General features: G+C 41.9%; 2 protein-coding genes across 2 annotated transcripts; one reads left to right on the top strand and one right to left on the bottom strand.

The window, feature by feature from the left end:
* Window positions 1–1420: 1420 nt before the first annotated feature.
* On the top strand, window positions 1421–12002 carry kl (klotho). Its single transcript, XM_086308927.1, has 13 exons — window positions 1421–2285; window positions 3659–4089; window positions 4173–4252; window positions 4378–4540; window positions 4971–5076; window positions 6266–6415; window positions 6532–6767; window positions 7275–7470; window positions 8956–9134; window positions 9236–9343; window positions 9471–9576; window positions 9728–9854; window positions 11490–12002. The coding sequence occupies exons 1-13, from the start codon at window positions 1566–1568 to the stop codon at window positions 11822–11824; spliced, it is 2937 nt and encodes a 978-aa protein (XP_086165053.1). The 5' UTR covers window positions 1421–1565; the 3' UTR covers window positions 11825–12002.
* Window positions 12003–12352: 350 nt separating this feature from the next.
* Window positions 12353–17492, bottom strand: rfc3 (replication factor C (activator 1) 3). The gene is made up of 9 exons (XM_086308926.1): window positions 17270–17492; window positions 15564–15701; window positions 15329–15396; window positions 15086–15183; window positions 14721–14902; window positions 14473–14609; window positions 14286–14384; window positions 14132–14201; window positions 12353–14035 (listed from the first exon to the last, which is right to left on the bottom strand). Exons 1-9 carry the CDS (start codon window positions 17354–17356, stop codon window positions 13832–13834), a joined length of 1083 nt encoding a protein of 360 aa, XP_086165052.1. The 5' UTR covers window positions 17357–17492; the 3' UTR covers window positions 12353–13831.
* Window positions 17493–18373: the final 881 nt, after the last annotated feature.

Here is an 18373-nt window from a genome sequence, read left to right as displayed (position 1 = left end):
GCATTTCTTACCTCCCATTAGACTAACCAGTAATGAGGATAATGGTTGCTTTATTCTGTAAAGACCTCATTGGCCCAGTCTCAGTTCGAGTATGCACCAGCCTCCACATGACCTTAGCTGGATGAACAATTGAGGGTTGGAAGGAAGCAAAGAAGGAAAAAGCTGAAACTGAAAATCATTCTCACAGTATGGATCCGGCTTCATTTGATGTCACTAATCTGGATTTCAGCAGGTGAACTCTGAGCTTTTCCAAACGGTATCACAAACTAAATCTGTCACTTGTTAAAATTTTGATTAAGTGGTCCAGACGGTCATTTGAACACTCGCGACAGTCAACATGAGACAAACTGTCCCCATACAAACTCTTCTCATACCATCTTTATAGAGCCTTTCTTTGATCAAGTTATACATTTCCTTACGAGATATGGTTTATGACTTCTTTTCATATTTGTTTACATTTGTAAAGATGAGGACAGAATTATTAAGACTACAGACCAAGGTCCAAAGATGCCCTCAATTTTATCTTATTTTACAAGCTGTGAGGATTGCATAAGATAAAACACATCATTGCACAGTGGTGGTTTGTGCCATGGCTCAATAAAACGAAATAAAGCTCTTATTGTGTGCAAACAGGAATAATAAATAATACATTCTTTCTAAAGAAAACAAGTATGATTAGAAATGCTTTTGGACATATTTGTTTGCTGCCTTTATATTATTTAAACGATCTGCATTGAAATGTGATTGTGGCATTAGAACTGTATACAGAGTCTGGTGTAGGTTAAGGAGGTCAGGTTAGATTTGGAGTGTCAGGCTGGAAGCTGCCAGCAGCACCAACAGACTCATGTCTCTTCACATATTTATGCAGCAGCTATATGGACCAAAATAGCCGACAGCAAGAGAGGCCTGAGTTTCCAAGCAACCCAGCTGAGAGCAGGAAGATAAGGAAGTGATGTGCTGCAGGGTACACTCAGTCTGCTGTTTGCATACATCTCCTCTTCACCCCCCCTCTCTTTCTGTGTGGGGTCCTGAGTGAACCGGATCCGGTGAGAAATGTCGATGAGCTTTTATTGCGCTTGATGTGTGACACCGGAATACAGTTATGAAATTATGTGCCAGCTGAGGATGCATAATAATAGGACCGTTACTGGGATTATATTAGGGGTGTTACACCTGGGCCACTCTCCTTTCCTGTGCTGTGAATACTTTATCACATCTAGACTAAAAAAGAAAAAAAAAAAGCCAAACTGCGGCCTTGCTTGAACAGACAAAACAAGCATATTTAATGTATCCATGTCCCATCAGTTGTTGTTAAAACTAATGTGGTTAAGCAAAGGATTGGCCATTTGGGGCTCTTAACATCAGGTTGTGCCTGGAGAGCTCGTTGCGTCAGGTGCTTTGGCTAATAATTGATAGATTTGGAGAGGCGGCGTGTGGTGGGTTCACAGCTGGCTGACTGCGCTCCACAGTCCCGTGTTTAGTGACTGAAAAGCTCCAAGCATGATTAAATAAGAGCCCCTTTAAGGGACAAAACTGGACATCCAAAGCCAGTATTGACGGCCACCATGAAGGCTTTGCTCACCTTCGTGACATTTCTTGGCTTCTTCACCCCCGTGACCGCAAAGCCTAACGCTGGCTTGAAAACCTGGGGTCGCTTCAATAAGCTGCCCTATCCGGCAGACAAGGCTTTCCTCTATGACACCTTCCCCAAGGACTTCATATGGGCGGTGGGTACGGCCGCGTACCAGGTGGAGGGCGCATTCGAAAAGGACGGGAAGGGGCTCTCCATTTGGGACACTTTTACGCGCGGCGGCACCCGAATGATCACCGGAGACGTGGGCAGCGACAGCTACCACAACATCAACGCTGACATCCGAGCCATTAAACAGCTAGGGGTCAGCCACTACAGATTTTCCCTGTCCTGGTCCAGGATTTTTCCCAACGGTACCCGTGGCAGTTACAACGAAATCGGCACCAACTACTACCGGACACTCATTAAGAAGCTGAAGGAGATCCGCGTGGAGCCGGTGGTCACGCTCTACCACTGGGACCTGCCAGACCACCTGCAGCAGACCCTCGGCGGATGGAGCAACCCGGAGCTCGTGGGGATTTTCAAAGACTACGCCGATTTCTGTTTCCAGGCTTTCGGGGATGACGTAAAGTACTGGATCACCATCGATAACCCCTTTGTGGTGGCGAGACACGGATATGGCACCGGAGTGGTGGCTCCCGGGATAAAGACCGACCCTGATCTTCCATTCCGGGTTGGACACAACCTGCTCAAGGTGATTCTATGTTGTTCCTGTGTGTATGTGTGTTTTTTAAAATATCTAAAATATGTGCTTACATTATTAAAACAACTTTAGTGAAGAGGATTTGAAGGGGTTATTTCTAAAATAAAGAAATTACCTGTTTTGTAAGTATTCATTTGACTCTGTAGCCAATCCAATACTTAAAGCATCTTTACGTTACATTTTCTGCTCTCTGGGCCAGCTCTCCCATAAAAAGGACATTTTTAATGTCAATGAGACATTTTAGGATGATATAAAGTGATATAACAGTCACTTTACCAAAAACTGACTGGCGCTTATGCCTTGTGAAGGGAATGTTCTTTCTCAAATTCACTTGATATCATTCAGGGGAGATATTTTTGACAGAGTACAGGCCAACAAATCTAAAAAAATTATAACACTTAAACTAAGATTGCCTGTAGTATTTATTGTAAATGACTTGTTTCCATCCAACCTGTCAGTTTGGGGCATAAAGAACACTTCTGTTAATGGGAAATGCATTTTAAAGCAAAAAAGAAAAAAAAAAGCTAGATGTAGCAAATTTGATACAAATTAAAACTCATGTATGCCATTATTTCCCAGTTTAGTCTTTAAAGGGTTACAAAAGTCTTTTTAAAGCAAGATCTAGCCAAGAAATTGCAACAAAAATATGACATCACAGTATTATAAAGAAATTTAAATGGTCAAAAAGGACTTGATTTATTATATTGCAGGTACAATCACACAGAGTCGTAAAGATACTTGCAAAACATGTCATTATTTTATATATAACGTCTTTGTAAATCCTGCTGACTACACGTTAGTTCACAAATAAGCAAAGCTATTGCAGACAATAACCTCACAGAAACAAACATCTTACTATGTTGATTGTTTTCTTAATTTTTCTCAGCACCATGAGTAACTCCTTATCATTTTCTGCCTGAGGATCTTTACCGACCTGCTGACAGCGAAGCTCATGGCTTTGGCTCGCCATGCTTATTTGGATTTGGACTCTCTTAAAAATTATGTATATCTTTTTTTATGGTCTTGTTTACTGGAGTGTAGAACGTTTCAAGATGCTTGAAATGTATGACTTACATGAAGACGAAGCGGGTGGAGCAATGACAAGTTTTTTTCTTTAAAACTGTTAATCTATAAACTCCATCATCGTGGATAACCTGATTGTGTAGGAACGAATATTTGATCGAGCTGCTCTCATGAGTAATAATGTATTTGTTTCTGGGCTGCTGTGAAAATAATAAATCTCAAGGCCTTATAATATTTAATGTTATTAATGTTATATTTGTTTTGTGTCATCCTTCCCAGCATTTATGCCTACATCCCATCCACCCATCTCCCCTCTTTTTCTGTGCTTCTCCCTCCTCCAGGCTCACGCAGCTGCTTGGCATCTCTACGACCGCCACTACCGTCCACGACACCATGGCAAACTGTCCATGGCGCTGGCCTCTCACTGGATCAAGCCCAGCCGCACTCGCCTGGAAAGCCTGAGAGAATGTCAGTGCTCCCTGGACCACGTCCTGGGTTGGTTCGCCCGGCCACTGTTCATAGATGGGGACTACCCTCCCTGCATGAAGTCAAGGCTGGGCTCACGTCTGCCCTCCTTCACGCCGGAAGAAAGTGAACAGGTGAAAGGAACAGCTGACTTTTTTGCCCTCTCTCACGGAGCGGCGCTGAGCTTCCATCTGATCAACGACAGCCTCAAGTTTGGGCAGCAGGAGGATCTGGACCTGAGGATGCTGCTATACTGGGTCAACACGGAGTATGACAACCCCCCCATCTTTGTGGTGCAGAGTGGTTGGTAGGTGTAGACGCTCTGCTGATTGCACAGCACCTCTTTGATGCCACCTCATGTCTCTGTTGAACGTCTTGGTTTCCATGCAGGTACGTCCTCGGCAACACCAAGACAAAAGACCCAAAACACATGTACTACCTCAAGAGGTTCATCGCCGAGGCGCTAAAGTGTAAGTCCAGTGTCGTGCATTGACATTCTCATATCAGCATAAGTGGTCATAAAAACAATGGCAACCCGATATCTTCACACTGAAACTAAATATGGGTCATCTGCGCTGTTGTGTTTGTAATCCAGCAATCGTCATAGATGGAGTGAACGTGATTGGATACACCGCCTGGTCTCTGATAGACGGCTTTGAGTGGCACAGGGAATACGGGATACGACGGGGGCTTTACCATGTGGACTTCAACACTCCTGACATGAAGAGGGAGCCAAAGACATCTGCCACCTTTTACAGGCATGTGTTCAGTTCTTATCATTTTGTGCAGGTATCTGTTGAATTCCTCCAACAGCAGAATAAGTTACTATGATAATAAAATGCTGTACAGCAGCACAGCAGAGCGATAAAGCTGATGAGCCACACCAACAACTCATTTCCACTACCTTCATGTAGTGGGAAAGAGTTGTTGAAGCTGGATTAAGAAGAGATTTAATGATCAGTAAGCACCAGTACCAAGAAATGGGATGTTTACTTTGAGATCATTGATGGAGAAGATGTAGAGAAGGTTAGACAGCACAACATATCTGCAGTAACCGTTTCATCTTGGTTCAGTTAAGGACTCTTCTCTTTTTATATATATAAAAAAAAATCACAATTATGTCTTACAAACACAGTAAAGAGACACAATAAAGGAAGAAAGTTTGTGCCGCTGTCATCATTCCTACAGAAACGTCATCCAGAGCAACGGTTTCCCAGAACTTCCTGAGAACAGACCAGTACAAGGATCCTTCCCCTGTGATTTCGCCTGGGGTGTGTCAGCCAACTCAATCCAGGTGCTTGTGGGTGTTTGTGCATGTAAACTGAGCCCGGGAGGAGATGGTGTGTAGGCACTGCAGGGGGTTTTGCAGATGGATGCGGAAGTCATGGCGGGCCAGAGGTCGGATAATGAATGAAAGGCGATTAGAATGCTTGTAACACACCCAAAAAAGATTCCAGGTCTGACCAACCGTCTCAGCCGTGGGCAAAAAGATGATAGTCAATAAAATTCTAAAAGATAATTTATTGACACGATAATCAAAAGATAAAACAGTCCAGTGTCCCATTTGCGAATCAAGTAAATACACACAGTCCCAAGGCCAGAGCCAGCTATGCCACAATGCCTGTTGCACTCCACGTGTTGACTTCAACAGGGGTTAGCACCACCCTGCAAGTAGATAGCCAGTGGTCACTACAGCCTCTGCAACTCTGCTGCCTTTAGGCTGTGGCATATAATAGGCCCTGGCCTGCACAGAGAGACAAAATGAAACACTCACTATATAACTCACAGTGCAAAACCCATCCATCCCAAACATATCAGATTTCATTACATTACACAGTAAAGCGCTATATAAATACGGGCCATTTACCATTCTACACACCTGCAGAGAAAGACAAAATGACACAGCAGTGTTTGTAGTGTGGGCTATAAGTAGACCAGTGTATCAGTGCAATCAGGTACACCTGCCTCTAATTAGTCCAGCCCCATTACAGCCATTGGCTCACCAAAAATGTGACACAACCACTCCCAACCCAGTGCAACTTCAAAAAACAATATGGAGCTGAATTAATACAGGTACATTCGTCTACCATGTTACATGCTTCCTTGGAGATGTCAACTCAAGAAAATATTAACTTAACTGTCTCAGCTTTGATTCAGGGATTCACAATAGAGCTGACAATGGACCTGTTTACCTGTTTCTACCATCTGTGGGGCTGATATCTATAACATATTTAACATGACGGCTCTGTTGGACATTTTGAAGATTTATGCAGTGATTATAATATCTTATTTGAAAGTATTTCTCTTGCCCTGATCGAACTTGCATCGTGTGGATTACATTACTTCCAGCCTGCGTTTTCTATGGTGAAAGTCCAACTTAGAAACAGGGACAGTAATTAACCCTCTCTTAATCATAAACCACATGAACCCTCAGAGACATCCTGCAAAACTGCTTTGATCGTTTTGCATCGTTATTCGCACAGGTGGAGACCACGCCCACCCAGTTTGCAGACCCAAACGTTTACCTCTGGAACATCTCCAACAACGGAGAGCTGCTGAAGCTGAAGGGCTTCAGCGCGCCGCCTCTACATCGAACCCCACACTGTGCCGATTACGCCACCATCCGCCAGCAGGTTGGCCATTTTACCCACCTGCCACCTGTTTTGGCTCTTTTTTGGGTTACAGCATGTAAAGGTTTGAGGGAGGTTTCTTAGTTTCAGTGTGTATCCCTCCTCCTTCTCCTCCCTAGGTGGAAGAAATCAGGCAGATTGGAGTAAACCACTTCCACTTCTCCCTCAACTGGTCAGCTCTGGTGCCTACAGGGGATGTGGCTCATCCTAACACCACCCTGCTGGGGTACTATCGCTGTTTCTCACGTCAGCTGCTCCAGGCTAATGTCACACCTGTGGTCACTCTTTGGCACCACACCCGCCAGCGCAGCAGCCTGCCGGCCCCGCTGGATACTGCCAACAAGTGGCTGAACAGGTCAGATAGAGCGCTTATATAAACACCGTTTGAGCTTGAAAATTTGCTCCGAATACAGAACAAATACACCTTAATTTCTATGAGTCATGGTTTATCACAGCTTACAGTAATGGGCAGAGTGGTGTGATATAAAAGCAAACATGCGGCGATGTTTCCAGGAACAGTGTGTCCATGTTTTCACCTGCGTGATCGCTGACTGCTCCGTGTTTTCTCTTCCTGTAATAAAGAGATACTAAAACCAGCAATCCCAATATTTGAAAGTCTGATGTGCTGGCATTTTTAACTCCATTAGTGACATTTGACGTTGTTTTTAAAGTAGAATGATAGCCACCATTATTATTTTTTGAAATCACATGTAAGTGCCTGAATGTTGTCACTGTGCAAAAGTCTTGAGCCACAGTACATACTTATACTGTGTATATACTTATTTTTTATTAGATATATCAGAGCAGCAAGATTACTTCCATTTCAGTTTCTTAATGTAGATATTGTTTTCCCTTGTAACAGTAAGACTCCAGAGGCCTTTGCAGACTATGCCAGGCTTTGCTACAGAGAGCTAGGGGCCTATGTGAAGATATGGATCACCCTGAACGAACCAAACGATGAGATGGTGAGCTACCCGGAGGGCCATGAGATGCTGCGGGCTCACGCGCTGGCCTGGCATGCTTACGACCGCGAGTTCAGATATGCACAGGGAGGAAAGGTCAGTGAAGTGCTGGTTCTGTGTGGACCAGGGGCGGATCTAGAGAAGCTTTCTTAGGGTGGCATGAGGGTGGCAAAGAAATCAAATGGGGTGGCAAAATCAAAGCCTTCCCCCCCCCCCCCCCCCAAACACATATGCAGGTGGTTACATATGGTTAGAATGATTCAGTAAGCATACACGTTTTTCATATAAATATAGTCTATAACTTAATTATTGTCTGTAGCCCACATAATTACACACTTTAGTTACATAAAACATGTGAGTTTTGATGTTATGTACTGTATAGCGTGTATAATAAATAAATATGTAGCCCAATAAGTATAAAATCCAGAAAGCTACACAACATGGGGCGGTTCGTTTACAAAAACAAGTCTAACTTAAGTTTCACACTGTTTTTTGTTAGAAAACAATCACATAGTTACAGCTTAAATTACACAAAATTTCAGAAATCTGCACTGTGATGAACAAAAATTTAAACCTAATTTTTCATGATTTGTTGGATACTGGAGACTGAGGTCTGAAATACAAACGGCCATTTTTGACTCCTTTTGAGTTTACGTTTCACCCTCAGATTGTTTCATTTTATTTTTTCCCCCTTGCCTTGTTTGGTATCTTTTCAGCTCAACTGAATTTAGTTATTTTTTTCACTGACATACTGCATTAGTACTACTATTACTATTAATAGTACTATTACTGATCTGAAATCACACAAAGAACTTAAAATCCTAGTAGTATTTTTTTTACTGTAAAAAACCCCCACAGACATGTTGAGTACATTTTTATAACTTGAATTGCAAATATAAATTCTGTATATGTTTACAAAATGTACAGCTATTTATCTAAAAATGCAGCCAATACACCTGCCAGGTTTTTTTTTTTCATTTTCTACAACCATTTAAAAATATTACTAAAACTAAAATGAGAGAACAATCAGGTTTTGCAGTAAGATGCCCCACAAATGACGTGTGCCAGTAAAAAAAAGTTTAAAATAGTCATGTGATTTGGAGGTGCAGCGTGTCCGTGGACCACAGAGGGTTAATAACACTCACCTTCCTTCCATTTCCAGAGTGCAACATCCAACCACCTGTGTAAAAGCCAAAATTCCCATGGTGTTGTTCAAAATGTGCTCTGGCACAATCATAAGCATCGCTTGATACTAAAAACAAGAAAAAAGCAGGTCCTGCTATGGGCTGAACCATTTATTAATGGTGGTGGGGGGGACGGGACACTATCCAATATATTCAGTTTTAGCATTTATATTCACTGTTGACTGTAACTACACTCAAACTGTTAATGCTATCTTATTTTCATAAACAACACTGTCATATGTAAAACTGGGGTGGCACTTGGGGTGGCAAGGGATCATTTTAGGGTGGCACTTGCCACCCCGTGCCACCCTTCTAGATCCGCCCCTGGTGTGGACACCAGGAGAAAGAAATATTCTCAGATGCTCACCTGAACTTGGCATGCTTTGTGTAATATCAGGTGTCTCTGGCTTTGCATATGGACTGGGTGGAGCCGGCATTTTCATTCAGCCGAAAAGACGTGGAGCCGGCTAAAAGGGTTTTAGACTTCTGCGTCGGCTGGTTCGCAGAGCCAATCTTTGGCAGTGGGGACTATCCTGTGGGGATGAGGAGCTGGCTGCGGCAGCTGAACTCACTCGAGTACAAATCCTTCATTCACAGTGTGGTACAGTTTTAAAGCCTTGTGTGTAATATTAAGTGTACGCAGTTAAATTTTAGTTATATTTTATGTGCTTCCACAGACTGCCAGTTTTCAAGAAGGACGACAGACAGCTGGTTAAAGGGACGTATGACTTCTTTGCCATCAGCCACTTCAGTACCAAGCTTGTGACTCACGCCAAGGAAGACTCGTACGACCTCACTCCTCTGGACACTCCACTCTGTTTTAATATGACTTCAACACTATCCAGGCTCATCAGAAATTATTTATTAACTAATAGGAAGTTCTTTAGTCACTCTTATTTTCTACATCTACAGATACACCTACACAGCAATGCTTGAAGTCCAACACATGATTGATACCACGTGGATCATGTCCCCAAGACCTGTCGTGCCCTGGGGACTGAGGAAAGCCCTCAACTGGGTAAGACTGTTGTGATGGTTGTGGTGTGCAACCATCTGTTTCCCGTTGCAGTTATGTGTTTTCATACTGAGTGGATGAAAACTTTCAGGTCAGATGTTGTTTCAGTGTAATAGCAGCATAAGAGGCTCTGTTTTTTTTTTTGCTCTGTAAGGTGAAAGAGCACTACAGCGACGTGCCCGTCTACGTGATGGCTAACGGGGTCCAGGAAGATCCGGCCCGCTTCAAGGACAGCCTGAGAGTTTACTACCTGTACAACTATATCAACGAGGCACTTAAAGGTGAGACTTTTTTGTGGATTAATGTCATGCAACTTGTGTACAATCCTGTAGAGATAAAGTCTTCTCCCCTCTGTGGCCTCAATGCAGTTTAATTATTAGACAGCTATTTAGGTCACTGATCCCAGCTCAGTCAGCTGACTTGGACCCACGTAACTGCAAACACAAATATCAACAGAGATGCACGCACAGTCCACGCTGAAGTTTTGAGTCAGGTCCCTGCCCTTGTAAAGCTTACTGTGTTACACCAAAGGATGATATCTTGTAGTGTTGCTGGAGCCACATTAAGTTTATTATTAGTCATTTTTTTAAGAAAAGCGATGGGAGAGACATTTTCACATGCACTTTGACTTTTGCCAAAGTACAGGAAATAACAAGAGCACTCAGACAGCGCAGCTCCACCCGAAGAGAAAGAGCTATACTTAAACTTTGTTTTATGCTGATGTCAGCATTGGTAATATGAATGTTGTACTGAAAAATAATGTCTTAAAGAGCTCAAACACACAAAGTGCTTATGTCCTCCAATCACTAATATGTTGCTTTAAAGTTTGGAGATAACCATGGAAACTAAGGGTTTTTCCTCATTTTTGTGACCCTGATTTGACCTATGACCTCGAAGAATTCTATAATAAAATGGTGTATTTAATTATCTTTACCCTTATGACTGGAGCAGAACTGGCTAAAATCTTTGGCTTCTATAAGATGTAAAAACTTTTAAAAGATATATTAAGATATATTCATGCAGGGTGTGGTTTTGCAAAACCTTATGGAGTGACATAAGGTGACATAAAAAAGTGCGCTCTACTGCTCTCACTTTGCCGTTTGATATGAAATATTGCTCAAGAGGGTTTGTCGAAATTATTTTTCAAGATCATTTGGCCTTGGGCGTCAACAGTGAAGGTCGATGTCAATTGCTTAGCCAACCTAGGCTGGAGGTTATAGCTAGAAATGTTTTTTTACTTCACTTGGTTGGACAGCTGTTATCTCAGGCTGTAAGGAGAGCATTTGTAGGTAACTTATTCTTAATACGGCGACAGCATCTATGCTTATTTGGTCTTTTTCAAAGTAGTTTATATACACAGGTTAGAGCAATTTTTATTAAGCTCCTGAAGCGCAAATGTAGAGCAATATCTAGCTGCATATGTTTGAGTTAATGAATTATAGAATAACTGTAGTATTTATGTGTTGTTGGCTGTATAGGGCATTAATGTTTTATTTACTTTTATTCATACTGAATATCTGAGGTTGCAGAAGACTGGGTGGTAGAGAAAGATGACTGGGAAAGTACAGCTAAGGTGCTGAGGTTCCTCTCTTGGATAGGGTGCCAAGAGAGGAACTGTGGTACTCCACAAGAAAGTCAGGAGCAGCAGAGAAGTGTGTGAGGTAGGTGAAGGACATGTATGAGGACAGCGAGACAGACAGGTTTAAGGTGGGGGTGGGATTAGGTCAGAGATTGACTAAGTTTATTCTTTTCTCCTGTCACTCAAGAGGAAAAGACAAAGACCTCAGAGAAGATTTATGGAGGCTTGTAAGAGTTTGAGATAGAGTCAGATGATCTGTTGTGGTGACCCCTAAAGGAAGCAACCAAAAGAAGACTCAATATCTAACATGCTGCCTTTCCTCCTCTGTCCTCCACAGCATACACTCTGGATGGTGTAAACCTGAAGGGTTACTTTGCCTATGCCCTGAACGATCAGAGAGACCCGGGGTTCGGCTTGTATGGCCAAGTCCACGAGGAAGTCATTGTCAAAGCCTCTCTTTCCAACTATCGCAACATCATCGAGCATAACGGCTTCCCGATTCAAGGAGCAGAGCCACAGCTGTGTCCCAGTGTGGCACCGCCCTGCCGTAGCTGCCACGTCCTGGGCAAGAGTCCTGTGATGGGCTTCTTGATTCTGGTAGGTTCAGGGGTGCTGATCACCCTGGGCCTCATTATTTACTATACAGCCAAGAGACACAAGGAATGTTACTGATGGCAGGAGCTGCTTCGACCAAAAGTGTGCTTGCAGCAGTGCAGTCTGTTCAGACTGTAATAGTTTGGATTTGATGCTAAAGGAGGTTTGATTTAAGACATGCTGCAATCAGCCTCACATTTTAGGCTTTATATGTCACTAAGTAATGCTGGTGTTAATAAAACATCTCTATTTTAGATAACCTTACGTCTCCAATACGTCTATTTGTTTTCATTGTATGGAGAGAGTGCAGAGGATTAACAAGTTCACAAATAATGGTCTGTCCAGGGTGACACATTCTTTCTCCAAGACGAGTACTAAATAAACAAAATTAAGCAAATGCTACAAGAACTAAGAAGTGGCTGAAAGAGAATCACAAATGAAGCTGCGCAGACATGTTAGAGTTGGGATCAAAGGTCTGACAGTCACAAAATTAATTTTGATTCGCAGGACACAAACCGCATTCATTCCACCTCTAAGTTACTTTGAGTTTAACAAGAAAGATTACAGGACAGTGAGCTTTTAAAAGACATGTAATTATTTATTTGGACACTTAACAAAAAGTGTAAATTAAGCTCTATAATTCAGCTTTTTTGTATTATTTGCATTAGTTTGGCCATTTTTGTTAGTGCAAGTGAATCTCTGTTTGTGTGTCCTGAAGTAATGTGGTTAGAGCCCACAGTTATATAATTACATACCTGCAGCACACATGCTTTGGCTCACCCTGGAAACATGTTGCATTACGCCCTTGTTCCAGCTGCCTTTACATACAGTACGTACAGCTGTGAAAAAGAAAGTTTTCACAGGAGTCTATGCAGGCCTGTGAAAAACCAAGTACACACTACACTCTAAGTGCACTTCCACAGGAAGTAGGTTGCAAGAGTAACTCCTCTATAAAAGCAGAAATTTTGAGTTTGCTGCTCTGGAGCACTAAGCTGTGCGTTTACACGTGTACAGTTTTCCCAGGAGTGGCCTACAGCTCAGACTCATAGTCCTCAGTTAGCAGGTTAAATGTTAGAATTCATGACAATACAATTAAAAAAAGGCTGAACACAGGAGAAAGCCTCTCTAAAAGGAACATGGCAGCACAGCTCAGATGCATCTGAACAAACCACAAGACTTCTGGAACAATTTTCTTTCGACAGGAAAAACAAAAATGCAGATGTTGGTCATGCTGCACAGCATTACTTTTAACAAAAGCCAATTAGCATATCAGCTCAAACACCTCATACCAACTAGTGGAGGGCTGATGATCTGGGCTCGTTTTGCAGCCACAGGACCGTGAAGTGGCCACAAACTCCTCTGTATGCCAAAGTATTCTGGTGAAATTAGGACAAGCAATAGGACAACGATCCCAAACACAGCAACAAATTTACAACAGAGAGGCTGAAAAAAGAAAAGAAAGTGCTCCAATGACCCAAAGTCCACACTGAGGCCTGATGGAAATGGTGTGGAGGGACCTTCAGCGAGCTGTGCATACATGAATGAATGTATCACCCATCTGTAATTGTATTCACCCTAGTTTGGGCAATCTTGTTATCCATTTACTACAGGCTGACTCATCCTGAAATATGATGCGTTACATCCCCCTTTGCTCATACGTACCATGCATCAATATCTCGATTTCAGGTTAAAAAAAAGGCTCAGTGTTTATGATAATCATTATAGATTTGGTCACATCCATACAGCATACAGATCAGAATATCTGTAATCAAAGCAATTTATTGTTTTGTTCAGTACAATGTGAATTCCCCCCCCCCCCCCTCCCGGGGTGGTCATCACACCACCCCTATTAGTAGTTTACACGACTACACAGAGAGATCAAAGTTTACTAACAGCGTTTAGCGCTGAGGGTTTTGGGCAACTACGCATAAAGCCAGAAACTGTAAGACTTATTGTGGAGTAAACTGTGTCAGCATCACCACAATGCCTAAAAAGAACAGAAGCCTGTCTCAAGTCCAGTGAAAGTTGTGGAGGCAACAAAGAAACGCAGCTGTTAAACTCCTGACCAGAAAAATATCGGTCTATTTAAAGTCCACTTAAAGTCAAAACATCATCCAGACCATCTTCCATGAACTTCTTGTAGATGGCCATGAACTTGGCAGTGAACGCCTCCAGGTGGTAGATGGCTTTGCTCCCCAGCTGTAGTCTGTGCTCATAGTAGGCTGCAATGTGAGCCACCTCCGTCTTCAGCTGCCCATCACAGTTATTAAGCAACTCTTTCACGAGACACTGTTAGAGGAATGAACAAGGACACTTTTACAGCCTCTTCATTAAAGACAACCACAAACTGCACTTTCACAGGAGATAACGTGAAGTAAACGATACCTTCATGATAATCTCAGGAGGGATGCAGTGGGTCAGGAGCTCATACAGTCTGGCTCGGACCTCCAACAACCTGGAACAAACACGGGTGGGAATTTTCATCAAAGTATCTCCACAAGTTTGATCTCTAACAGAACCAAATCTCTGTCACATGTACCTTTGAGGACTCTGCTGGCTGACGATGGCATTAGCCGTTTCTCTAAGATAAACCTCCCAGTCTGTCTCCGGGACGTCTTGGTCCACTGAGAATGGATACCTGTGAATAATAAGATATGCTAAATAAGTATGTGTTTAGGTTTAATTCCAACATAAGAAAGAAAATAGTAAGTTTTGCCACAACTTACTGCTGCACTCGGCAGGCTTCGCACATCAAAAGCGCTTTACGGAGGTTGCGACCAGATTTCTCGCCGATTTGCTTGGCCAGCTCAGGCGGGAGGACGAGACCCTCCTTTTTACAGACGGACGTAAGAATATTACAAACCTTAAAAAACAAGAATACAGCAGAGAAAAAGTTACTTTAATGAACAAAAACACAAGTTCCAAATAATGTAGATTAGTAAGAGCACGCCAAAAGACACCAAATTCGTCTCACCTCTTCTGTGCTCGGCAGAGGAACTCTAATCGCCAGACAACGGCTCCTAATTGGCCCGATGACTTTGGATGTAGAGGTGGAGCAGAGGATGAGTCTGCAGGTGGCCATGTACTTTTCCATCGTCCGACGCAAAGCGTGCTGGGCATCCTTCGTCAGTCTGTCCACCTCTGTTAGCAACACCACTGAGAAAAAGAAAAAGATAAGGGTGCCAATTGCTAAATAAGTGACAGGTAGATGCTGTGAGCTAAATGGTAAATAGGTGAAATGAGTTCACAGATAAAACATAATCCCGCAAGTCTACATTTTTAGTCTTAACGGTTAAGTCTTCATACATTTGACTACAGGCTAAATTAGCACACTTCTACCTTTGAAGTCTCTCTGTGTGCTCGACTGGATTTGCTGAGACTGTGCCACAGTTTTGATCAGCTCTTGAATCACCACGCGGTCCTGGTTCCCCGCATCACTGTACAGCACAGAACAGAAATACAATAAACAAACATTAAAGCTGAAGCAAAAAGGCCTTTTATAGCAACTATAGTTGTCACATGTACTGGAGGGAAAAAGTAAAGATACAGGAGTGCAACTATCAAGTAAGAATATCTCCTCACCTTGGATTTACTTCCAAGTGATAGTTGCTGGCTATGGTGTTAATCTCAATTTTCTTCTTTGAGGGAGCCTGCAGACAAAAACCACAAACTGGGAAATCAACTAAATCTTTAAGTTGTAAGTCTAAAAAGTTGAAGATTGATCAGAGATGTGACTCTAAATACAGCATGTGAAAGGTGTATTTTACAGAAGTTATTCGCTTGGGGAGAGTGATTGTTTAATTATTTTCCCTCTTACCACAATGGTCTGGTGCTCAATTCGAAGCTTTTCCACCCCAGGACCGTAGAGCTCCCTCAGCAGACACATGATGCGAGTCTTCTTGCCTGCACCTGATGGACCGTACACCAACAAGTGTGGGAAGTCACCACCCTGAACCTGAAACATTAACACAAAATTTGTAGTTTTTCTTTCTTTTTTCCTTGTGTTTGAAGTTTTTTTTTCTAAAGAATCAGACATTATATCTTTGCTTTTAAATATTACCAACATTGCGTTATGTTGCCAATGAGAGCAACACTGCTCTGCATGCAAAGAAAATGTGACAACTGTTATTAAACTTTACTTTTCATTATCTACAGTATATTATATACCTTTTTATATTACTTTTTCTTAGCTGTTCTTGTTCAGGAGTTTACGTCAACTCATGAATGATCAAGGTCATGTCATGGTTATTTTGGGATTTTGTTTCTCCAGCGTAAAAACGTTGTGCAGTATACATCTTAAATGACCAAAACACAAGACAACAACCCAAAAAACAAGAATTGGGTGAACAAGTTTAAATTTATTTTATTGATGGTGCTGAAGGTTAACTTCAGACCTATTAACTTCTCATTAGTTATCACAGTCGACTACAACTGGTAGTTTCTCTTTGCCAGCATAGAAAGGATTTGTTTGACAGCACTCATTGGACTGACCAATACTCAGAACAATGTAAAATGCCAAAGTCAGTAATTGAAGATGTGCCAGTGGTAGCGGTACACTGCACAGAGTGGATGGAATAATGGAGAAGGGGGACTACATCCAAAATCTAGATGGTTGAAACTTGGACAAAATTGGGTGCTGTAACAGGACAATCATCCTAAAAATAAACCAAAGCTGGTTTGGAAAAGCAGGCTAAACTACTAAAAGCTCCTGGCTAAACTGAACCCTTTTGTGGACTATGCTTAAAAGCCGGGTCCATGCTAGAAATCAACCAATTTAAATGAACTCTTCAGAGATGAGAGAAAATCTAAAATAAATTCAAACTTTTACAACCAATTATTTTTAAAGTCATAAAAGATATGCACCATGCAATCATTCCAACTTGGAAGAACAATAGTTTGGATGGATGGATAGATGGATGGAATGATTAAAAGCTCAATATTACCATTACACTCATGACCAAGACGTCAGTGGATTAAATTTTCTCACCAAAACTGTATGTTTTTGAAAACACCATTTTCAAGCATTCACATGAATGGAATAAGAAACACAAAAAGTATGAATAGTACCTCCTAAACGATGAACATATGTGAACAAGCACTTCAAAAACACAAGTTGTGTGTGCACAATACTCTGTCTAGGAAAGGATGGTGTGTGTGTGATGTGTATACAGAAAGTGTGAGAGGATGAGATCATCTTTAAGCGGATGTGAAGCCTTATTAAAATGGCATTTGCTCCATCAGATATAGGGATCTATTTTCCCTCTTGGTCAATACTGTGAGGTTCTGGCTCCATTATAGTGTCAAAGTGGAACAAGTTGCACATAGCTAGTAACGTCCACGATAGCATGAACGGGGTTGTTTTACAAGCTGTACACAAAAACCTCTTAACCAGCTCAGTAAATCCCCCCACAATTGTCTTGCAAAGCTAAACTTGTCGATCATGCCTGCTCACATGCAGCATTATTTACGACGCTACCGCCAATCTGAATAAACAGCCATCATGGAGGAGCTTATTTCTCTTACCAGGTTTTTGAGCTGCGCCGCCTGCTCTTTATGAAAGTCCAGTTTCCCGAGGGACGACGGACGATATTTGTCCACCCACAAACTCATTCTGCTATGGATTCAGTAAAACGTTACAGTCGTCCGTGTTGACAGCAGACACACTCTCCGCTTGCTAATCTCCCGCGAAATGTTATTCACACAGCAACCCGCGCGACTGGTTCCTGCTCGGCTACGGAGAGACGGAGAGGACAAATCTGCTACAGGCGCGTAGGTAAACCGGAATTTTCATTGCGCAAAAAAACAAAAACAAAACAGATATTTTTTTTTATATAGGACTCAGTAAAATAACGTAACTCAGTAATTCAATAATCTGTGAATGCGCTAAAATGTGATTTTTTTATTCCCTCCACATTCTAAAATACACTTTATATGTGATTTATTTAGCTTTTTAGCTACTACTATTGAGAGTTCTGTGGAGTCACACATTCGCAGTCAGCACATTTGTCTTTAAAACTGTGTGTAATTCCTCTAAACAGGCGATACCAAATGACCTTTGCTTGTGCCACTCATGCGTGACATCTCTCGTGTCCAGGTGCAAACGGACATTCATGTCATCGTCTTTACAGCAGATGACATGCCTTACTGGGTGGAAGCGATATAAAGGATTTGTTCATGGAAAACAGACTAATATCACAGAGGAATGTGAGACAGTTAATCCCATGCTGCAAAAACAAAGCTGTCATTTGACAATGAAAAGGTATGAGTGCGTAGTTTTTAGTTTTGGGGATTTTTTTCTAGAGGAGCTGACCTTACTGTACAATTATTTGCGTTTTCTATCTCTGTGATCATTATTTGGTCAGAGCACCTTTTTCTTTAACCCACGACTCTGGTTTTGCATCATTCATAAAAGTGAAAAAGTAAAAAAAGAAAAGAAAGAAAAGCAGAAGAAAATATACACTATATATACTTTAGTAGGCAAGCATTGTACTGGGTTTGGATCCCTTTTGCTTTCAGAACTGTCTTTGTTCTTTGTGATATGGGTCCATATGTTAACATTGGTAACATATCAGAGATGCCTCTGGAGGTCATTTGAGTACAGACAGTTTTTTTTAATGCTCAAGAAAC

Source organism: Aulonocara sp. 'chitande type north' Nkhata Bay, linkage group LG10 (genome assembly GCF_057382095.1).
Source record: "Aulonocara sp. 'chitande type north' Nkhata Bay isolate Kocher_YH1m ecotype deep benthic linkage group LG10, A_spYH_male_GT1.1, whole genome shotgun sequence".
Taxonomy (NCBI): domain Eukaryota; kingdom Metazoa; phylum Chordata; class Actinopteri; order Cichliformes; family Cichlidae; genus Aulonocara; species Aulonocara sp. 'chitande type north' Nkhata Bay.
Note: the sequence above shows the minus strand (reverse complement) of the source record. Positions and strands in the feature narration are given on the sequence as shown.

Coding starts and splice junctions, on each gene's coding strand:
- kl (XM_086308927.1), top strand. CDS start 1,566: ATGAAGGCTTTGCTCACCTTCGTGACATTTCTTGGCTTCTTCACCCCC. Junction 2,286..3,658: donor TTGGACACAACCTGCTCAAG/GTGATTCTATGT, acceptor TCCCTCCTCCAG/GCTCACGCAGCTGCTTGGCA. Junction 9,344..9,470: donor ACTCACGCCAAGGAAGACTC/GTACGACCTCAC, acceptor CTACATCTACAG/ATACACCTACACAGCAATGC.
- rfc3 (XM_086308926.1), bottom strand. CDS start 17,356: ATGAGTTTGTGGGTGGACAAATATCGTCCGTCGTCCCTCGGGAAACTG. Junction 15,184..15,328: donor CACTTGGAAGTAAATCCAAG/GTGAGGAGATAT, acceptor TGTGCTGTACAG/TGATGCGGGGAACCAGGACC. Junction 14,610..14,720: donor CTCTGCCGAGCACAGAAGAG/GTGAGACGAATT, acceptor TTGTTTTTTAAG/GTTTGTAATATTCTTACGTC.